This window comes from Miniopterus natalensis, chromosome 17, assembly GCF_054644295.1.
Source record: "Miniopterus natalensis isolate mMinNat1 chromosome 17, mMinNat1.hap1, whole genome shotgun sequence".
Taxonomy (NCBI): domain Eukaryota; kingdom Metazoa; phylum Chordata; class Mammalia; order Chiroptera; family Miniopteridae; genus Miniopterus; species Miniopterus natalensis.
The window spans coordinates 11,289,437-11,312,451 of record NC_142097.1 but is presented as its reverse complement, the minus strand read 5'-3'; the positions used below and the strand labels follow the sequence as shown (position 1 = coordinate 11,312,451).

Sequence of the window (23,015 nt, the reverse complement as noted above, 5' to 3'; positions counted from 1 at the left end):
CAAAATGTTTTAATACTATAGGCACAAAGTATGAATACTAATAAAAAGAAGAAATCAAGAAATAGCTTCCAAGAAAGTATACAATGTGAAAGGCAAAACAAAAGAAAGCAAGCCAACCCTCTTCAAATGATCCAAGAAAGTAAATTTACGTAGAAGAGTCCTTCAGGCCATGGTAGAAAACTAACAGGAAAAAGTAATTCCTCATCCACTAGAAAGATGTAACGCTCAGCTGGTTGGGGGTCACCAACTGTACCAAAAGGGTGCTGGTTCGATTCCCCAGTCAGCACAGGCCTAGACTGTGGGCTCGATCCCGGTGTGGGGAGTGCAGGAGGCAGCACCGATGTTCTGCTCTCACATGGATGTTTCTCTCTCCCTCTCCCCGCCCTCTCCCTTCCTCTCTCTATAAATCAATAACAAATCTTTTTTTAAAAAAGATGTACAAATTTCTATGAAATACAAAAGGAATGATTGAAATTTATGTAATCATTCACTCAACAAACATGAGTAAGATACCTTTAATGCCTAGTGGGGTGGGACCAACTCACAAACAACTGTAATACCATACAAAAGAATGTTTTTTTAAATGACTGCTTTCACTGAGGGAGCTAGAAAAGGAGACCTCAGAAGGTAACTTTTTGGCTGGATCTTGAAGGATCAGTAAGATGAGTCTGCCAATTTTGTGAGAGGAGACAAGCAAGGGTTCCAGGAAGAAAGGAAGCAGGTACAAAAGGACAGGGGCACAGGCAGCCATCTCGGGGAATTCTGAACAATCTGAAAAGAGGGCAGGCACATGAGGAGTGAGACATATGGAAGGCAGGTGGCGATTAAATGACAGACTCTGGACTCAGAGGCTGGCTCAAACCTCAGATCTGCCATTGGTCTCTTCATTTGGATAGTATTACTGTTTTAAGAACTACATCAGATAAAGCTTTATATTTAAACTTAGTACAATGCTGACATATATATAGTAAAAGCTCAATAAATTTTAATAAAGGCTTTAAATGACTAGTTACACGAGTTAAGGCTGTTTTAATGGGCAGAAGGGGTATGATTAGATCTGTACTTTAGAATCTAAACCTTTAAGTTGACTGTGTCTACACACAAGATGAATGATTCAGAATTAAGAAACAGAAAAAAAAAATTAAAAAGGAAGAAGCCTCTGAAAAACAAACTGTAGCCTAAGACATACAAGGTAATTTAAAATATTTCTAATAATACCTAAAAAACCTTCTACATAGCTATCCTGGGGAAATAATTGTACACACACACAATTAGCTGCAACACTGTTAAAACAACAGACACAAAAGGAAACCATTTAGATGCCCACCACAAGAAGGACTAAGTCAATTATAGCACATCCACGCTACCAGCTAACAAGAGACAGATCTCTGATGTGAAAATATATCCAAGATAATGCTTATGAGAAAAGTTATAGAATACTTATACTATGATACCAGTTGTATGAAACAAAATCCTAAACATACATTAATAAATACATAGCAATGGTTGGGAAGACTATCTTCCAAACTGATTACACCTTATTTAAAAAGTGGTTACTTCTTCCCTGGCTGGTGTAGCTCATTTAATAGGAGCATCGTCCCATACACCGAAAGGTTGTGGGTTCAATTCCTGGTCAGGGAACATTAAAAAGTGATTATTTCTGGGAAGGGAGGTGTGGGAGAAATGTCAAGGGACATCTTTTTTCACTTTATCATTTTATATTTATAATTTTACTTTGTACTTAAGATATTTTTAACCTGAGGATGTACTTGTATATTACTCAAATAATTTAGATAATTTTTAAATCGTAAGGAGCAAACAGGATCTTGAGTATGCAGCACTCTAGACACTTGCCTTTACACATCACTCAGCCTCTCCATCCCCACCCTGTCACCTTCTAATAAGGCTTTTAGAGCAATGTCACGGAAGACTTGGCCTGGATTAACACACTGCAAGAGACCTAGAGGAACTGGACAGAACTGGAGAGAAAGAATTTCTCAGAAATACACACTGTGGCATCCTAGTCTCTGAAGTGGATCATTTCTAAATGTGTTTTTTCCTCCAAGAAAGGCCATTTCTAAAGTTGAAAAACAAAATCTCTCAAATGCAGCTATGATGTTTTTTGAAATGCCATATATCACCTTATTTCAGGCTTAAGTCAGTCTCCAACATACATAAAGTAATGCAGTCACATGTATGTGGGTGGGTGAGGGTGTATTAACAAAGCAAGCAAGTCCTATAAAAATGCTACTCACCTGGTCTTTCTTTTTTAGTTCTTCAACTTGTCGGAGCTGTTCTGAAGTTAGCACAATCTCCATTCTCTGCATGTCCCTCATCAGCAAACGTTGAGATTCCAGAAACTGGTCATTGGCCTTCTGCCACGTATGTTTTAACTGGTTGTGTTGTTGTCGCTCTTGCTCCAAGAGATGGCAAACTATAAGAATCCCCCAATCAAAACCACTTAATTTCAATTGTAGGCAACAGAGTGCTCCCCAAATTTCTTTGACAAAAATATCCGTCTCACAGTACCGCTCGCATAGCAAGTGTTCTAGGAAATACACTTTGGGAAATGCTGCCCTAAAGGCCAAAGTTTGGTAACCACCCCTGTCTTTAATACAATCTGATAAATCTGTTACCTAGGAACCCTTCTTGAGCCCATTTAGTTTTGACCTCTCAGGATAAGTCAAAGAATCTTGGTAAATGTTTGTCGTTGATGCTCATCAGCTCAACCATCTTCGACTGAGAAAAGAGCAGGCAGCGTCATCTCTCCATCCACTCAGCCACCCGAGCCAGAAACCTAAGAGACAACTCCTAGCTCTGGCTTTCCCTCACCCAACATTCAGAAGCCTACTATTGTGACAGAAGCCGACTAATGCCACCTCCTTTGCAGTAAGAAACAGCCATCTTCTGCCTTAGATCAGCCATCATAGCTTAGACAACTACAGCACAGTCCCTTTGTTATTCCTCCTGCCATTAGTCTTGCCCTCTCTACTCTATCCTCCACCGTTGTTAAACTGAACTTCCTAAAATGCACAATTAATATTATCGCTTGCAAGTTTAAAACCCTTCAGAGAAGCAACATGTTGTATAATCTTATTTATACAGAAATCCAGAACAGGCAAATCCATAGAGACAGAAAGTAGGTTAGTAGTTGGCAAGGGCTGGGAGGGAGGAGAGAACGGGGGATGTCTGGCAATGGGTACAGAACTTCTTTTTGGAATAAGAAAAATGTTCTGAAATTAGAATATAACCAGTGAATTGTACACTTTAAAAGAGTGAACTTCATGGCATGTGAATTATATCTCAATAAAGCTGTTATTTAAGAAAAAAAGATTTTAAACCCTTCAGAGGCCTTACTGCCCACAGGATAAAATCCAAAATCCCCAGCGTAAGGTCTCTGTGATGCGGCCCAGGCACACCTCTGTTTCATGTTTTGCACTAATGCCTCTTGCATCCTGAACTACACTTCTTCACTTCCTTACCTTGTTGTACCACATGCAAATGGCCTTGAATGTTATGCTCATCTCTGACAAATGCCTGCCTTTTAAACCTCCACTTAAGAACAACTTCTTTGAAGAAGCCTATCTGTGGCACTGCTGCCTCCTAACACACTTCCAATCCCAATCCTAGCACCTATCATTTGCAACTGCACTAACTTGGTTTTATATCTAATTCCACCAATTTAGGCTGTCATTTAACTGCTGCTTAATCTTTGTCTGTCTTCATCCAAATACCTTTTTTTTTGGTGTGTTTCATTATGGAAATTACTCTATCCCATATTCATTTGAGTGAAACTTCTCAGATACTTTTCCAGATATATTAGGGAGGTTTGGCAGTCTTCCACTATTTCTGGAAGGGTTAGGGCACATAGTTTAAACAGAAATTCCTTTTTTTTCCCCCCTTGGACACGCTTTCAGGGTTTGAGTGTCTTTTTCACTGCTGCAGCACATTTGAAAAATGTTTCCTGAAAGCCAAAGACTTGCTCGAACTTTGGATTATTTTCATAACATTTTATGAAATAATTCTGTACACTTATATAATTTCAGCTTTCCACTATTTGGGGGGAAAAACACTAACTCATATGCAAATTAAATTATTTACAGAAGAAATGTCCCACAGCATTTTATAAACTTAAAAGTATTCACTGTAGGACTCTCATCACCACAGCCCTAAACCTGCGTATTAAAATGCGTTACTAGCACAACCTGCGACAAGTGTAGGATTCGGATAAGGAAAACAATTAGATCTTTATTTTCACTAACCTCTAACTGAAATTTATAATTTGCTTCAATTATGAAATGTAGGCAGCCAACCACAGTAAGTATAATAATACCTATGACTTGGTCACCAACAGAAGCAATGGCTATCTTAACATATCATTTATGTTCATCACTACTTCAAAATTACAAGTTTTTAGACCTGCTGCTAGACCTTGTTATTTAATGCATTATTGAAATAGCACATTTATTACTATACCACAAGTTGGCCGTTATTTATATTTTGATAACTTTTTAATAATATAATTGGTTTCTTTTGTAATCCTATGTATTTTAGGGATTAAAAACATTATTCTGAAAGGGCTTCACAAAACTGCCAAAAGACCATGACACAAAAAAGAACCCCGGGTGTATAGGAATCACTAGAAGAATTACAGACAAAAGTATATTTTTATTTTAATGGGGAAAAGATGAGCTCTCTTCCTCTATCCTGGGAAAATAGTCAATTTCTGCATCTTTCTGCTACCAGACCAATGAAATCAAAATTGTCCCTTATAAACAGGGAAGTTTCTTAAGAACACCAGAATACACTATCTGTCCTCTCTGTCCCATATTCACTTTTGCTAATCCGCCTCCATCCAAATGGGTAGAGGGCAAAAGTAGTTTAAGCAGAAGTTTCCAGCCCTATTTTCTTTCAGCCAAGAGCTCATGTCCTGTGAAGAAGTTATTACTGGGGTCCTAGAAGAAAGAGAAGCCAGTAACAATCTAAGTATCTTTAGTAGCCCTCACATCTCCAACAGCAAAGCTTAAATTAAATCACTAACATATTGGGTTGGCATTTTAAGATTTGTTATTGTTCTTGTTAATCAGTATCACAGTTCTCTTACAGACTAAGATAAAAAATATACAGAATATATATTTACCTTCATGCAATTCTTTCCGCAGTTTCTCAGCATCTTCCTGTAGAACGGATTTCTGAGTATTCAAAACAGCTACATACATCTCTAGATCAGTCCTACAAGATTTCTCAGCCTCCAGATAATGATTCAGTTCTTTCACCTGAAACAAGACACAATTCTATTAAACTACAATTTATATACTTACTATAAAAATTGGGAAAATAACCAATTAATAGTAGGCATTATCTATAATCACATCATGAGAACAAATATACAATTGAGATTACATACAAATTTTGTACCTTCTTTTCAAAAAGGTAGTTCAAATCTGTATTCCCAGAGCCACACATACATGTGCTCATTTCATCACATACTTAGTAACACCAGGCTGTTGTTTTTATTTTAAACAGTAGTTACTTTCTAAGGATAAAAATAGTACCATACACTTATAAGTTTGTTTTTCTTTGACTTCTAATGAGAATAATTCCAAATGCCTTAAATTTATAAAATGGAGACATTTCCACACATATATTCATGGAAGGAAAAAAGAGGAAGTCATGATGGAGAATAATTGGTCTCATACTGTAACAAACACAAATTTGAAGGCAAATGCTGAATACTTTTTAAAATCACATCTTTTAAAAACTTGTTTTATTTCTGTTGAACAATCAACTATAATGTTCAAATATTAACAATTTAATCTAAACTGAAACAGTTGTAACCAAAATAAAATGCAATATTGCCCTGGAAAGTGATTATAGAATCATTTGTTTTCAAACAGTTGTGTCTAATTTAATTTTCAAGGTCATTTTCATGCCTTTTATCTTCCCACTTCTTCCAACATGAAATAGCTGACTGATCTGTTTCTAGTTATCTTTACTCCTAAACTATTCATTCAATACAGTAGTACTGGTCATAGACTAAAATAATTATTAAAAGCTGCCATTTGATGCTTCACTGGAGGTTTGTCAGCCAATCAAGCATGACAAAGTGCTGGCTGTTGTGAGGCATTTTCTTTATTACCTGGGGAGGGTGCTAATTCAATTTATGGTAAAAGAGAGTCAACATGACAGATATAAAATGGTGGTATGTGCCACTAATTCTATTAGTTATTACTTCTTAGAACAAATATTTGAGTCAATTAATAATTAATGAATTTCTAATATTCAAAAACTATTGAGCAGAACTCTGGGAAAATGGTGGCACAGTACATGAATTTCCTTGAATTCCATACGTCCTAACAACAAAGCTAATAAAATAACAAAACCAGCCCTGGCTGATGTGACTCAGTTGGTTGGGCGTCATCCTATACACCGAAAGGTTGCCAGTTCAATTCCTGGTTGGGGCACATTTGATCCCAGGTAGGGGAAGTGCAAGAGGCAGATGATTGATGTTACTCTCTTATATCAATGTTTCGCGCGCTCTCTCTCCCTTCCCTCCCTTCCTCTCTAAAACTCAATTTTAAAATCTTTAAAAAAATAAAATAACAAAACCAAAAACACATGGATATCTCCAAAAACACACAAAAACAAGTGATAAATAGAAGGTGGGGACAAACCACTGAAAGCTGACTATATAAGCTTATGCAGAATCATCATCTATGCAGGAGAAAGTAATGGAAAGCAACATGGGCCCCCGAGAACCCCAAAACAGTCAACTAGGGCTCCAAATTGACAACAGCAGCTAGAACTGGGAAGAGTTTCGCACACTCCAATAGTGGGTGAACACAACAAATTTGTACTGTAAAACATAACCTGGTTAGGGTAAAATGGTATCCCATTTTCGCCTACATTTCCCTGATTTCTAGTGAAGTTCAGTATCTTTTCATATTCCTTGACTATTGTGATTTCCTCTTTTGTGAACTGCTTGTTCATATTCTTATTTCTCTACTGGGCCATTTGTCACTTATGGGCTAGGCAATTTTTATTAATTTTGGATACTAATTTTCTGTCAGGTTATCTATAGATAGATAAGTCTATAGCTCTTCAACTCTATGTGTGATATCTTTTAATAAGTTTTATCTTCTATGGTAGGCAAATTTCTCAACCTTTTCTTTCACAGGCAATATTTTTATCTTACATTTTTGTACCCCAAATAACATTCTTGTCTTAAATATCTAAAAGTTTTAAAGATTTACTTTTCACTCTTATGATTTTTAATTCATTAAAATTAATATTTGAAAAAGTGTGAGGTAGAAAGCTAATTTCACTTAATTCCATATTTATAAGTAATCATTTTAAAAGCCTGTTTTTTAACAATCCTTTCTTTTCCCATGATTTGTAATGCCCCTTGTCATATATCAAATTTTCATATATGGTTCTGTTTCTGTGCTCTCTAGTCTGTTTCACTGGTCCATTTGTTTATCCCTAAATCAATAACAAACTATCTTAATTACAGTAGCTTTACTATTAGTGTTAGTATCTGGTAGAAAGAGCAAGTCTCCTCACCCTGCCTTCTTAAAATTTCTGCTAGATATATTTCTGATTCTTGGCTTGTCTGAATGAATTCTAGGGTCTACTTATCAAGCTCCTTGTTGCAGTTTTGAAAGGAATTCTAGGGTCTACTTATCAAGCTCCTTGTTGCAGTTTTGAAAGGAATTCTGAATTTATAGATTAATTTGAGGATATAGAGTATGCTTTTTTTGGCTGTTGCAAGGTAGTTTTCTTTAATTGCAGCAAGTAAAAGAGAAGGAGATTCACAAAGTTCTGCTCCCCTGAAGAGAGCCTTAGCCATTACTTATATATACACACTGTTTGGTTAATTACACATTGATTTCTTCTTTGCAGTTGGCTACATCTAACCATTGAGCTCCTGTCAAGCTCATTCTGTTTACAACTACAACTGCAAAATACTCCATGGCAACTCAAGGCTCCTTCACCTCTGTCAGGCTCCTAAGTATACTGCCTGCTTTATAATACATTATCTTTTCATTAAGGAACACACATGTATTCAGACCTTCATTTTTAATATAGGGTGGGGCAAAAGTACATTTACAGTTGTGAGTACGTGAAACAGAGTTTATTCTTGTATTATTACTTATTAAATTCCTTAAAGATCTTGCCCATTTTTGTTTAGATGTATTCTAGCTAATTATATAAAATAGTACCCCATATTCGAGGAGGATTCGTTCCAAGACACCTAGTGGATGCCTGAAACCAAGGATAGCACCAAACCATATACATGCTGTATTTTTTCCAATATATGCATATACCTTGGGGCTTCTCTTTGGCATATCTAAGTTGCTAGCATCACTACTCTTGTCCTTTGGGGCCATTATTAAGTAAAATAAGAGTTATTTGGGCATAAGCACTATAATACCACAGTGTGATACTGGTAACTGAGACGACTACTAAGTGACTAACAAGCAGGTAACTGACACAGCATGGATATGCTGGACAAAGGGACGATTCACATCCTGGACAAAACCGAGTGGGAAGATGCAAGATTTCGTCACCTCAGAACAGCACACAATTTAAAGCTTATCAATTACTTATTTCTGAAATTTTCCATTTAATACTTTTAGACTGCAGCTGATCTTGGGTAACTAAAACTTCAGAAAGTAAAACTGTAGATTAGGGGGGACTATGGTAGGGTGGTGGTTGTTTTTTTTGCTATTGTGAATGGGATCTTTTTTCCCCATTACATTGTTTACTTAGCTATTACTGGGGTATAAAAACACTATTATTTTTGTATGTTGATCTTGTAACAACTTTTTTAAACTTTTTTTAAATATGTTTTTTATATATTTTTTTTCTTACCACATTTTTTTTTTAATATATCTTTATTGATTTCAGAGAGAGGAAAGGAGAGGGAGAGAGATAGAAACACCAACGATGAGAGAGTCAAAGATCGGCTGCCTAACCCGTGACCCAGGCATGTGCCCTGACCAGGAATCGGACCCCGATCGCCTGGATCCTAGGTCGACGCTCAACCGCTGAGCCACGCCCAGCCGGACCTTTTTAAAACTCTCAAAGGTCTAATAACCTGTTTGTATATTCTCTTTCTTTTCTATATAGACAATCAAATCAGTTTCATTTTCTTTCCAGTTCTTATGCCTCATTTCTTTTATCTTGTCTTGCTGCATTGTCTAGGACCACAAAAACAATCTGAACAAAATCACTGAGCATGGATCTCCTCAGACTGTTCCTGTCCTTAACAGTGTATGGTTGCTAAACATTCATCATTAATTATAACGTTAAGTTACTAGGTGTTTAAATTTATCAGCTGCCTTTTGGAATCTAAAATAAATATACTGCTCTTCTAGAATCTTTTTATGTGGTACATAATAAGAGGTTTCCTGGTGATACATCATCCTTAAATTCCTGGGAATACACCTTATTTGGTCATGATGTCTTTTTTTTTTAACCACAATGTTAAAAATTTTTGTTTCTGCATTCCTAAGTGAGATAAATCTATAATTTTCTTTCCTTATACTACCTTTCTGTGGGTGGGTGTTTGTTTGCAATGAAGTTACACAAGTCTCTAAAATGACTTGGAGAGCTTTCTCTCATTTTCTATTGTCTAATACATTTTATAAAGTATAAGGATTACCTCTTTTCAGAAGGTTTACAAAAACTTGCCTACAAAACCAGTTGAATCCAATGTCTTTTGGAGGACATGAAACAGAAGAAATTTTTGACTATAAATTCATTTCCTTTAGTATGACTATTTTAGCTTTTCTATTTTATCTTGAGACAATTCTATCTTTTATTAGAAACTTTTTCATTTCATCAAGTATTTTTCATTTCAAATTTACTTGTATGGCATTGTTCACAGTATTTATTATTTTTAAATCTCTACTGATTTGTAGTTATGTCCCCTCATTAATTTCTAATGCTTTGAGTTTTCTTTTTTCCTGATTAATCTTATTAGAGGTTTGTCTCTATTATTATTTTGTTTGTTTTAAATATGTGTGTTTTTTTTTTATTTCAGTGAGGAAAGGAGAGGTAAAGAGAAAGAAACATCAATGATGAGAGAGTAACTGATCGGCTGCCTCCTGCACACCCCCAACTGGAGATCGAGCCCGCAACCCGGGCATGTGCCCTGACCAGAAATCGAACCTCAATCTTCTGGATCATAGGTCAATGCTCAACCGCTGAGCCACGCCAGCTGGGTTATGTTATTAGTTTCTTTAAAAGAAGGTTCCCTTAGCTGTCACAACTGGTGTCAGCTGCTGCCATCTTTTTATTTTTAATCTTCACTTGATGATGCTTATTGAGTTTAGAGAGACAGGAAGGGAGAGAGAAAGAGAGAGACATCGATGTGAGAAACACTGATAGGAAGTTGCCACCCATATGTGCCCCCAACTAGGGATGGAACCTGCAACCCAGGTATGTGCCCTGACCAGGAATTGAACCAGGAACCTTTTTGGTGTATGCGACAATGCTCCAACCAACTGAGCCACCTGGCCAGGACTATATTGTTATTTTTTCCATGTTTTCATTATATTGACATTCTTAATTTTTCTTTTGCCTTTCCGTATCACTAATTTCTGCTCTTATATGTGTTATTTTCTTCCATGCATACTGCTTAAACTATTGTTCTTTTTTCTTAAAGATTCTTAAGTAAAATATTCAAATCACTTAAAATATTTTATAATTCCTTTTTCCATACAAGTTAGTATTTTTCATTTCTAGACATTTTATTTTAGCTATCATTTTACTGTAAATAATTTAATAAACTGTAGTCAGATTCTGATCTGTATAACATCAACTCTTCAAAATTTGCTGACAATCCCTTTATGACTTTATGAAAAAAAGTATAATATATCTAAAAATAATAATACTTTATTCTATGCACTACCCTAAGTGCTTTATACGTATTAACTTATATAATCCTCATATTCACCTTATGAGGCAGGTAATATTATTATCCCCATTTTACAACTGAAAGAACTCAAATACAGTAAGATTAAGTAATTTGCCCAAGGTCACCCAGCTAATTCATGCTGAGCTCTTAACTACTGTGCTCTACTACGGTATAAAATATAGTCTCTTTCTTGGGTACAGAGTTCTACGTGTCTTACATCTAAATTATTAATCAGGCTGCTCAAAACTCCTATATCTCTACAAATATTGTTTTTGCTACAATATCACTTGCTAAAGGTCAGTTTAAATATCCTATTATATTGTGAATAACCATTTTTCCTTGTCACTTTTTAGTTTATATATTTCAAGGCCATGTAAGGTGAATTCAAGTTCATGACTGTCTTTTCTTTTTAATGGATTATATATTAGATGGAGTCCTTCTTTATCTCCATTAATTCTTTTTTCTCCACATGCTATGTGTCTCATATCACAATTACTATATCAACTTTCTTTTGGTTAGAATTTACATGGCATATCTTTAAATATCCCTTTATTTTCAATTTCACCTTGTAGTTTTATTTTATGTATATCTCCATTATGCAATATAAAGTTAGATTTAAAAAATCCATTCTCCTTTAGCATGGCCAAAGTGGCTCAGTGGTTGAGCCAGGGGAGCTCAGCTCAATTCCTGGTCATGCCTGGGTTTCAGGCACCATCCCCAGTGTGGGGCATGCAGGAGGCAGCCAATTAATGGCTCCCTCGTCACTGGTGTTTCTATCTCTCTCTCCCTCTCCCTTCCTCTCTCTGAAATCAATTTAAAAAATTTAATAAATAAATAAATAAATATCCAACCTCCTTTAGATAATTATCAATTTACATTTATTAGGATTATTGATACTTTCCCATTTCTATATTCCTACGTTGTGCTTCTGTTTATTATCTTTTCTTATTTTTTGTTTCCTACTTTCTTTTAATTAGTTATTAATTTTTTTAATTGATTTTAGAGAGAGGAAGGGGGTGAGAGAAACAAGGATGTGAGAGAGAAACATCGATTGGTTGCCTCCTGTACACACATCAGCTGGGGATCACACCTGCAACCCAGGTGTGTGCCCTGACTGGGAATCAAACCTGCCACCCCTCAGTGTACAGGACGACGATGCTCCAACCAACTGAGCTACACCAGCCAGGGCAGTTATTAAATTTTTTGACACTGTATTTCTTCTGTTGTGTCTTTATGGCCAACAAATCCAGCCATACTGTAACTACAGCATCTCTAAAAAATCAATTACTGGCTGGCTTCAGAAAACAAAGTCAACTTTGAACAGCTTATTTTCCTTAATAAGAAAATGAATGAAATCAGGTCTCATCCTAATAAGAAAATAAACACTAACTTTGTAACAAAGCAGCATTAGCATCACTATTGTGACTGTTTATAATAGGACAAGAACAAAATCATCTCCCGGGTTTTTTTTGGGGGTTCTTTTGCATTTTAAAGAAAGCAAGATTCTTAACATGCATAATCTAAATTACAGTGTTTACCCTCTTAATGATTCTAACTTTACTCATGGCATTAGGTCTGAAACTTGCATTTTAAGCAAATGAATTACAATGTCTCACAACCTTTGAGGCTTCCAGCTCTTTAACCTTGTCTTCAGCCTCTGTCAGTTTATCTTTCAAAGCCGCAATTTCCTTCTCCATGGGCATCACAACAGACCGAAGTTTTTCAGCATCCTCTTGCGCCTATGGTTAAAAAGAATTAAATACTACAACTTACTGATTTATTGCTTTTCTAAGAAACTCTGATCCACCCACTTGTTAAAATTAGTGTAACAATTAAGTCTACCAGGCACTCACAAAACTGAAAAATGTCTAACTTTAAATGTTGAATTACTTTAAATGTCAAATCATAATCATAGTTTGTGCATATATTCCATTTAGAATCTGGGTAGGAAAATGAATTCACTATAAAAATTTTGACTTTTAATTGAGTAACTGAATTGGAAAATATCCTATGTATATAAAGAAATACACACAATAAATAGTTTTATAATTCTGGTTACTAAATTAATGAAACCATAATTTCTTATGACTACTGAAAAGACTTTTTAAACGTTATAAAACAGAACAATGTATTTTATAAAATATTAGAAAACTATGCTGCTATAAAAAGACTTTCATCCAGTTATTTAAACAGAGTACTTTAAATATCATTTTACTTTGATATATAAATCAAACCCAAAAAAATGACCTCTAAAAATATAATACTGTTTTCCATCCTTCATTCTCAAAAGTATGCATTAAAAGGAAAAAGTTTCCATAAACTAATAACCTGGTAATTAAACTTAATTTTATATATATACAAACTGGAACAAAAGCAGGCTCTGAAACTTAGCGCTTTTCCTCATAGTAAAAATCAAATTAACCTTCTTCACGAATTTTAAATGAGCTCAAGTTTATCTTAATTATTTGTGATAGGGAAAGTATCATATATGCCCAAATACAAGTGGGGAGTTTCCCTAAAAAATGTATTTCTCAGGAAAGAGGGATTCACTTTGTTTTCCATTCTTTACAAAGTCATTTCATCATTTATTTTCTTTTGTAGTAAGTCCAGTTTGAAAGACATGTAAATTTAAAATATCTTCAGTCAAAACTAATTGGGAATGCTTATAGAGGGTCAGCTTATAAAATTCAGCAGGAAAGCAAAAGGTGGGGAAAAGCAAAGAACTGAATTACAGACTGAGTTATTTATTAATGCAAAGATGACCTCACAATTCCAAGTATTACATATCATTAAAACAAAACTTTCAAAAGATGGTGTTTTTTTAATGACAGAAAAGTCATTAAAAACAAGAAAAATCTGAGAAACTGTCACAGCCAAGAAAGAGTATTAGGTAAAAAGTAATGAAATCTGAAAACAAAGAATAGACTTTAGTTAATAAATCAATATTGGCTTATTAATTCTGACAAATGTACCATACTAACGTATAATATTAATAATAGGAAAAAATGGGTGTGGAGTATATGGGAACTCTGTACTATCTTCACAATTTTTCTGTAAATCAAAAACTGTTCTGAAAATAAAGTTTATTTTTAAAAATAAATTTTTTAAATGACAAAAAGTGACAGATTGTGGAAATCATGAATATGAACCTATTATATTAGAAGAATGGAAAAAACAACTATCCTCTATGAATGGGTAGTTGTGGCTAGGAACAAAATTCCCAATGATAGCATCAAATATGAATTCATCTCAACTTGAGAGAAGTGAAAGCTGTCTACTTTAGATAACTATGCTAGATGACTAAGTGACTCTAGTGATGAAGACACTGTCAGATATGAAGATACTGAATTAAAATCTTTTCTTGAAATGAGAGAATGGGGGAAAATTATTCCTCAAGGTTTAAGCTTGTTTTGGGTGTTGGGTTCTCAGATATTTTTACATTATTAAAAAACTAATTAAGCCCCAGCCAGGATGGCTCCATGGTTAGAGCGTTGGCCCAAGAACTGAAGGGTTTGGGTTCGATTCCCGGTCAAGGCCACATACCTTGATTGTGGATTCAATCCCAGCTCCGGTCAGGGTGGCATATAGAAGGCAACCAATTGATGTCTCTCTCTCACATAGATGTTTCTTACACTCTCTCTCTTTCTCTCTCTCTCTGCCCCTCCCCCCTTCCCTTCCACACACTCTAAAAAATATCAATGGAAAAAACATCTTTGGGTGAGGATTAACAAAAAAATTAAAATTAAAAAATTTTTGAAAAAAACTAAATAAATAACTGTGAAAGCAGTACTTATATGGACCAAGAATTAGGAACCAAAGAGTATAATCAATCTGATTGAAAAGTCAAATTCTAATTGTTAGTTTATATAATATGTCATTTAAAATATATGTATGCATATAAATTAATAATGTACAAGTTTAAATTTTCTCAATGATAAAATGTTTCACCTTGAATTTGGTTGGTTGTTTAGGTACCTTATGGTAATATGTTCAACATAATATGCAGTGCATTCTTCACAAAGGAACCAAGGTATACTGAGGAAGAAGGGAAACCAAAAACTAAAGCTTTGGTTTAGACACAATCACCAAGCAACAACACTCATTCAACAAATATTTATTGAGCACCTATGTTCTAGATACTATTCTAGGCATGTAGGATACACAAATAAACAAGACTCCTGCCCTCATGGAGCATACATTCCAGCAAGGAGAGAAAGGCAGCAAACAATAAACATAAAAAATAGGTGAATGCTATATATATTATAACATATGCACTATGGGGGGAAAAATTAGATAGGATATGGGTGATCAGAGGAGAAAGGTGCATAGGTTGTAATGTTAAATAGGCTGGTCAGGACAGGCCTCATGAGGAGACATTTGGTCAAAGATTTGAAGAAGGTGAGGGAGTTTTCCATACAAATATATGCGGGAAGGGCATCAAATTACCCAGTACTATGTTTAGGTTTGTGTCCAAATAATTCCTCTAACTGAAAATATAAAAGTACATCTTCTATTACCACAATATTAAAGCATCTTGCATTTGCATTCAAATATATCTACAGATAAATACATTCCTTCATACCTTTTTCATTTCATTTTCTAAATTTTCCTCCTCTTGACCTTCAGACAGCCTTCTCCTTAAATCAGCTATTTCCCTCTCTGCAGATTCTCGATACTGTGACCACTGTGTTCGCTCCTGCTCCAGGCGAAGGTGGAACTGGTGCTCATAGTCACGAACTGTTTCTATAAAACATCACCAAATATTTCAAGTCTAAGCATTCTGAGAAAAAAAAATGTTCTGGCACACTAAAATTTTAAGTAGTTACATAAAGAGCTTTTGCCTAATTTCTGGAAATCTTTTATCTCACTAAAAAAAACTAAACTATATTTCTAGTTCTTATTATGTGTAGAAATTTTGCTAAGGGCTTTTAAATCATCATCTCTAATCTTCAAATAACCCTGTCATATCATTTTACAGATGAGGAAAGCTTAGGAAAGGTTACATACTCTAGCCAGTTTGCTTTTCTGAGGCAGACTGAAGGAGCAGCAGCCATGAGGCAAAATGAGAAACAGAATGACTGAAGGAGTCTAGGATACTGGGGACACTGTGGAATCACTGTAACCAGCTCTAGATTACCTACCTCTGGGATTCTTCTTCTGTAAGTAAAATGAACTCCTATTTGTGTAAGCCATCATAGTGAACACTGTTACAGAGGCTCAGAGTAATCCCTAGGTGATAGCCACAAACTCAGAAATATGGCTAGACTTAACCTGCCGTCTTACAGAGAGCACTAAGGCAAAAATGACACACAACTGCCCAGCCGGTGTGGCTCAGTGGACACAGTGTCTTCCCATGCACCAAAAGGTCACTGCTTCTATTCCGTCAGGGCACATGCCTGGATTTGGAGCTCAATCCCTGATAAGGGGGTGTGCAGGAGGCAGCTGATCAGTGTTTCTAACTCTCTCTCCCTCTCCCTTCCTCTCTCTCTAAAATCAATAAAAACATGTATTTTTTTAAAATGTCCTGGCTCACGTGCTCAGTGGTTAAGAGCATCGGCCCACACACCAAAGGGTCGCAGGTTCGATTTCTGGTCAAGGGCACGTACCTGGGTTGTAGGTTTGCTCCCCACCCCAGGTCAAGGCCCGTGCGGGAGGCAACTAGTCAATGTGGCTCTCTCACATCGATGTTTCTCTCTTTACCCCCCCTCCTTCCACTCCCTCTGAAAAAGCAATGGGAAAAAAATCCTTAGCTGAGGATTTAACAAGAAACAAACAAAAAGAACAAAGGTTAAAAAAACAAAACAGACACACAACTGGTAAATCAAAAGAAAAAAAGTCATATCACATTTATAATAAAACTAATTTCAGGAACCCAAAGATTCAGGGGCAACCTCATTTCAGTATCATCTTCTCAGAAAATGCAGGAACTAATTAACTACTAGTGCCAACAGCAGATAGAAACAACAGCAGACAGAGACTAAATTACTACTTTTCTTTTAGACCAGGGGTGGGGACCGTCTGGCCAGCGTATACAGCCTGAGAAATCATTTGGTCTGGCCCTGCCAAGGCAACCACAGGCGGGACTCAAAATTCAATAAATCTAGGAGCTTTTTTCATAGTTAATTTTTAAGTTGATAATTTTGTATGGCCCTCGAATGATATTATAAATATCCAAATGGCCCTGCTTTAGACCAAGGGTCACAAGTTGGCAGCCCATAAAACCTATTCTAACTCATAGGCCATTCTACCTCATAAACAACAGAGAAAATTTCATATAAAAAAACAAATTTTTTCTTAAAAATGTAAATGATATGACAACACTGGACTGGATGGTCAATAATTAGCTGGAACTAATAAGAAGGGTAAATAGTAATTTTTTTAGGTCTCTCCAGTTCTACATACTCCCTGTGACCATACAGCCTTATTCACTGACATTACTTGCCTAACTCCTAAAAGAAAATCCATTGTGAAGCCCTGCTGTAAATGTTATGATGGACTAAAGATCTCATTTAAAGCAATATCGTTCTAACATTCTCATTATAATTCTCCATTATTAAACTTGTTAAAAATACAGATGATCTAGCCCTGGCCAGTGTGGCTCAGTTGGTTGGAGCGTCACCCCACGCACCAGAGTCAAGGGTTCAATTAGTCATGGTGCGTACAGGATGGATGTCCCCCTCTTCCTTCCACTCTCTCTAAAATCAGTAAAGTAACATATCCTTGAGTGGGATTAAAAAAATACAGATATAGCATACACCATATCACTGGTATCCCTTTTATTTTGAAGATGACAGCACACCTTGAAGATGGTAAAACATAAAGCTACAAATGAAATTCTGAAAACGTTCTCAATCATCAGAATCAGGTGTCTTAGAAAATCATAAAACATATCTAACTTTGTCTTCACCTTTCATAACAGCCTGAAGTGAAGCAACCTCTTCTCTCCACTGTCTTTTCACTTCATCTATAGCTTCTTGCTTGGTATTCTCAGAGACCGTGGCAATGGCCTTGATATTCTCCATCTCTGCTTGGGCTTCCAATAGCTGTGTTCGAAGGTGTCCCAAATCATCTTGTGCAGCTTGTAACACTGCATTTTGCCTCTTCAGATCCTCTGGGGGAAAAGTAAAAGACTTTCCATTAATGAGGGGTTCACCCGTATTAAGCTGGCACTGCAATGAAGAAACAAAGCATTAAATTCATAACGTTAACATTGTAATGAACAAGCTAAGCATTAAATTGGGAAATGTTAACTTAGAAAATAAAAATTTTTAATAAAGTTAAAATTTAAGGTATGCTGGGTATCAAAAATCACTTATTAACTATGTAACCAGATAAGGATTCAGGCCATAGTTTTAGAGCTAATTTAAGCTTTTAAAACCCACTGGCTAAATGAGCTTACTTAACCTCTATGGCCTCCGTTCCACATCTACAAAATGGGGATAAAAATCCCCACCTCAGAAGGTTGTTTTAATGATAAAACCAATTGATTAAACATGCTACTAGTACAGTACCTTGTACAAGTAAACATTCAAGAAATGATTAAGAAAACATGGCAGTTACTAGACCCAAGTTTTTAAAGTTCTAATTAATTTCTCAGCACTCCCTTACCATTTCTTAAATATTAAGTTCATCTGATGTTCCTATTACATGATTTAAGCCTAGGTAGTACATAAGTTTGGCTAAACTGTCTTCCAAAAAAGATGACCTACCAACAGTGTATAGAGGTATGTCTTTTTCCCACACCCTTACCAATAACCACTATTTTCCATTTTTAAAATTCTTGCCAACATCATGGGTAGAAAATGGTAATAGTTTTAATCTATATTTTCCTATTAATAGAGAGGTTGAGTATCTTTTCATACAATTATTAATGACCAGTATTTCCTCTTTGGTGATATACTTTACCTGTGTTTCTAATAAATTGTTTCTCTTCTAATTTGGAAGAGATATTTTATGTATACTGGATATTAACCGTTTTCCCTTACAAAACTTTTCCCAGTCTCCAAATGTTTCTCAATTTCTTTTTCTTATCTATTGCCATCTAAAAGTTATGAGACATTTATGCAAAAGAACTGTTCATCTTTTCAAAGCCATCAATTTCCTTTACAGAGCACAATAACTAAGGCAAATAGCCATAAAAACAATTTAAGACCCAACCTACCACTAACCAGCTGTATGACTTTAAGGGAATCATAAACCGTTAAGCCAGGGTAATGGCAACACTCTTCTGGAAAAATTTATAAGTACTTAAAAAAACAAATAGATAATATCAATTAAAGAACTTTTAAAAGTTGTGAAGAAATTCATAATTATCAAACAATCACAATAATTAACAATATAGTAATCTAAATAATGGGGGTGGGGAGGGACTAGTCATGCTAATTTTTTTTTTTAAATGTCTTTATTGATTTCAGAGAGAGGAAAGGAGAGGGAGAGAGAGAGACAGAAACATCAATGATGAGAGAGTCATTGATCAAGCCCGCAATCCGGGCATGTGCCCCGACCGGGAATCGAACCCCAATCACCTGGTTCCTAGGTCGACGCCCAACCAAAGAGCCACGCCCGGCCAGGCTAGTCATGCTAATTTTAAGTAAAGTCATTTAAGAAATCTTTAGTCTCTCAACATCCATTTCACATACCTTTGTCTCCACTATTAAATTATTTTAAAACACTATCCAGAGACAATTATAAGAACATTAACTGCAGAAAGTAATTATCTAAAGCATCTTGAAGGAAAAACAGATATCTAGCCCTGACTGGTGTGGCTCAGTTAGTTGGAGTGCCGTACCACACAGGAAGGCCGTGGGTTTGACTCCCAGTCAGGCCACATACATATGTTGCAGGTTCCATCCCCAGTTGGGGGAAGTACAGGAAGCAATTGATCGATGTCTCTCTCTCACATTGATTGTTTCTTTCTCCCTTCCTCCCTCTCTAAAATCAATTAAAAAGGAAGAAAAACAGGTATCTAAGAAATTGTGGTAGGCATGTGATTAGGAATGACCCAAAAACTGAGTAAAGACATAAATACATGAAACCACAAAAAAAAAAAAAAAAAGTGTATCTACTCCATATTCTAAGGGTTAAATTGTTTCATAAGATGTGAAATAAAAGAAAAATCAGTATTACTTTATTCATTTCTGAGAGCTACAATTTTGTCAAGGCTCAAGTTTATCTACTAAACACCTCCTCATGTTAATTATCCCTGCAACTTTTTGATTTACTGGAAATTACCCACAACTATTCACTACCATGTTGTCAATCAGAACAGAAAAACCACAAACAAATACAAACCTAAACATTAATTTTTGGCATGTTTTCACACAATTAAAAGCCATGAAAAGAGGCTGGTTCTTGTTTTCCAAGAATCTTTTGGCTATTCTGACCCCCTAGCTTTTTCATATAAATTTTAGCATCAACTTGTGAATCTCTACAAAGAAAACAACTGAAATAGTAAAAGACACTGCATCGAATTTGTAGATCAGGGGAGTATTGCCAATATCAAATCTGCTTTATGAATATGGTATGTCTTTCCAATTATTTAGATCTTTTAAAAAAAATTTAAGTTTTTGTTTTCAGAGTACAAGTTTTGCACTTATTTTGTAAATGTAGTCCTAAGCATATTATTCATTTTGGTGCTATTATAAATGAAATTGTTTCTTTAAAACTTCATTTTCAGCTTCTTCATTGCAAGTATTATAGAAATACCACTTTTTGTAGACTGATCTTGCATCCTGCAACCTGCTGAACTTGTACATTAGTTTGAATAGTTTTTAGTGGATTCCATACAATTTTCTATAATAAAAATGTCATCTGAGAATAGAAAAAAATTTATTTCTTCCTTTCCAATCTGGATTCCTTTTATTGGGGCAGGGGGAGGGCTAACTGCCCTGGAGAGAACTTCCAGTCCAATGATAAAGAGGAATGCTAAAAGTGGACATTGCTGACTTATTCTCAATCTGAGGGTGAAAGCATCCAGTCTTTATTATGATATTGTTCACTTTGGGTTTTTTGTAGATGCCCTTTATCATGTTGGCAAAGCTTCCTTCTATTCCCAGTTTAGTGTTTTTATCATGAAAGGGTGCTGGATTTTATCAAATGCTTTGTGTATGTCTATAGTGAAGATCATGTTTTTGTTTTTTATCCTATTAATGCAGTGTATTAGATTATTTGATTTTCAGGTGTTGAACCAATCTTGTATTCTTCGGATAAATCCCACTTGCTCATGGCGTGTAACTCTGAATTATGAATTGAATGCTACTATTTTGTTGCCGATTTCTGCACCTATATCCATAAAAAATATTGGTCTGTAGTTTTCTGCTTGTAATGCCTGTGTTGGTTTTGGTATCAGGGTAATACTAGCCTCACAAAATGAGTATAAAAGAATCTCCTTCTGTCTACTTTTCAGAAGAGTTTGAGAAGGATTAGTGTTAAGTCTCTGAACATCTAGTAAAATACTCTATTTACGTCATCTGAGCCTAGGCTTTTCTTTTTTCTTCTTTTTTTGTGGGTAGTTTTTTAAATTACAAATTCAGTCTCCTTATTTGCAGTGAGTCTATTCAGATTTTCTAATAGCCAGTTTTGGTTTTTGTATCTTTCTAGGAATTTGTCATTTTTTCTAAATTATATAATTTATTAGCATATAATTATTTATAGTATTCCTTGATAATCCCTTTTAATTTCTAGAAGGTTAGTAGTAATGGAGCTTGTATTCATTTCTTGGTCAACTTAGCTAAATAAAGATTTGTAAATTTTGTTGGTCTTTCCATAGAATGCAAAGAATTCATTTCATTGATTTTTATTGCTTTTCTATTCTCCATTTCATTAACTAACTTGCTTTTAAGTTTCATTAACTCTTCTTTTTCCAATGTCTTATGGCGAAAGATTAGGCAATGCCTTTATTTTTTTGTTTTAAATTTAGGCATTTATAGCTATATATGTCCCTCTAAGTAATGATATTAACTGCATCTCATAAGAGTTGATCTGTTGTGTCTTCAATTTCATTTATCTCAAAGTATTTTCTAATTTTGTGATTTCTTCTTTCAGCCATTGGTTACTTAGGAGTATGTTATAACATTTTCCCATATTTGTGATTTTCCCAAATTTTATTACTATGTGGTCAGAGAACACTTTGTCTTATTCTAATCCTTTTACAGTCAAATTTTCTATCTCCCTGTTGACCTTCTCCTTGTTCTACTTGTTACTGAAAGTGGGATATTATACAACTATTACTGGCAAAATGTATACTTCTCCCTTCATTTCTGTCAAGTTTGTTTCCCTGTATTTTGAAATTCTGTATGTACATGTGTATTTAACTATTTTGTCTTCCTGATGGATTGGCCCTTTTGTCACTATAAAATGTTCCTCTATCTCTAGTAACATTTTTTGGTTTAAAATCTATTTTGCCTGATATTAGTATGGCCACTATAGCTTTCTTATGGTTGCAAGACATATCTTTTTTAGCTTTTTACTTTCAAATTACTTGTATCTTTGAATCTAAAATATATTTCTAAACAGCATATAGTTAGACGTTTATTTTATTAACCAGACTGAAACTCTGCCTTTTGTTTGAATTGTTTAATCCATTCACATTTACTGTTACTGATATTGCATTAATATATTGAATTTAAGTCCGCAACTTTTGTCTTTTTGTTCTTCTAGTCTTTTTATTGCCTTTTTTTGCATCAACCAGATAATTTCTAATGTCACATATTAATTCCTTTCATAATTGTTTGACTGTATTTTCTTGTGTTATTTCTTTAGTGGTTGCTGTAGGTTTACCATACACATCTTAACAGAATCTACATCAAATTTATAGAACCTTAATTCCAACAAAACACAGGCATACCTCGTTTTATTGAGCTTCACTTTATTGCACTTCACAGGTGTTGCGTTTCTTACAAACTACAGGCAAGACCCTACACCAGCAAAAAGATTATGATTCACTTTATTTCAATACAGTGGTATGGAGCCAAACTTGCAATATCTCCAAGGTATGACTGTATAGAAATGTACTCCTCTATAGCTTTATTCCATTCTCCCACATCTATACTATTATTGTAATATACACTGTCATCTATATGTTACAACCCAA

The 23,015-nt window shown here is 35.1% G+C and overlaps 1 protein-coding gene across 2 annotated transcripts in view; it reads right to left on the bottom strand.

Annotated features, from left to right (window-relative positions):
* The window catches only part of RABEP1 (rabaptin, RAB GTPase binding effector protein 1), a 102,747-nt gene that overhangs the window by 37,877 nt on the left and 41,855 nt on the right, over positions 1-23,015 (bottom strand). For both annotated transcript variants that reach the window (XM_087825935.1, XM_087825936.1), the window contains exons 3-7: positions 17,832-18,035; positions 15,507-15,667; positions 12,544-12,663; positions 5,141-5,276; positions 2,256-2,434 (exon numbers count right to left, since the gene is read on the bottom strand). In XM_087825935.1, the coding sequence (XP_087682061.1) occupies positions 2,256-2,434; positions 5,141-5,276; positions 12,544-12,663; positions 15,507-15,667; positions 17,832-18,035 (800 nt within the window). The remainder of the gene's footprint in view (positions 1-2,255; positions 2,435-5,140; positions 5,277-12,543; positions 12,664-15,506; positions 15,668-17,831; positions 18,036-23,015) is intronic.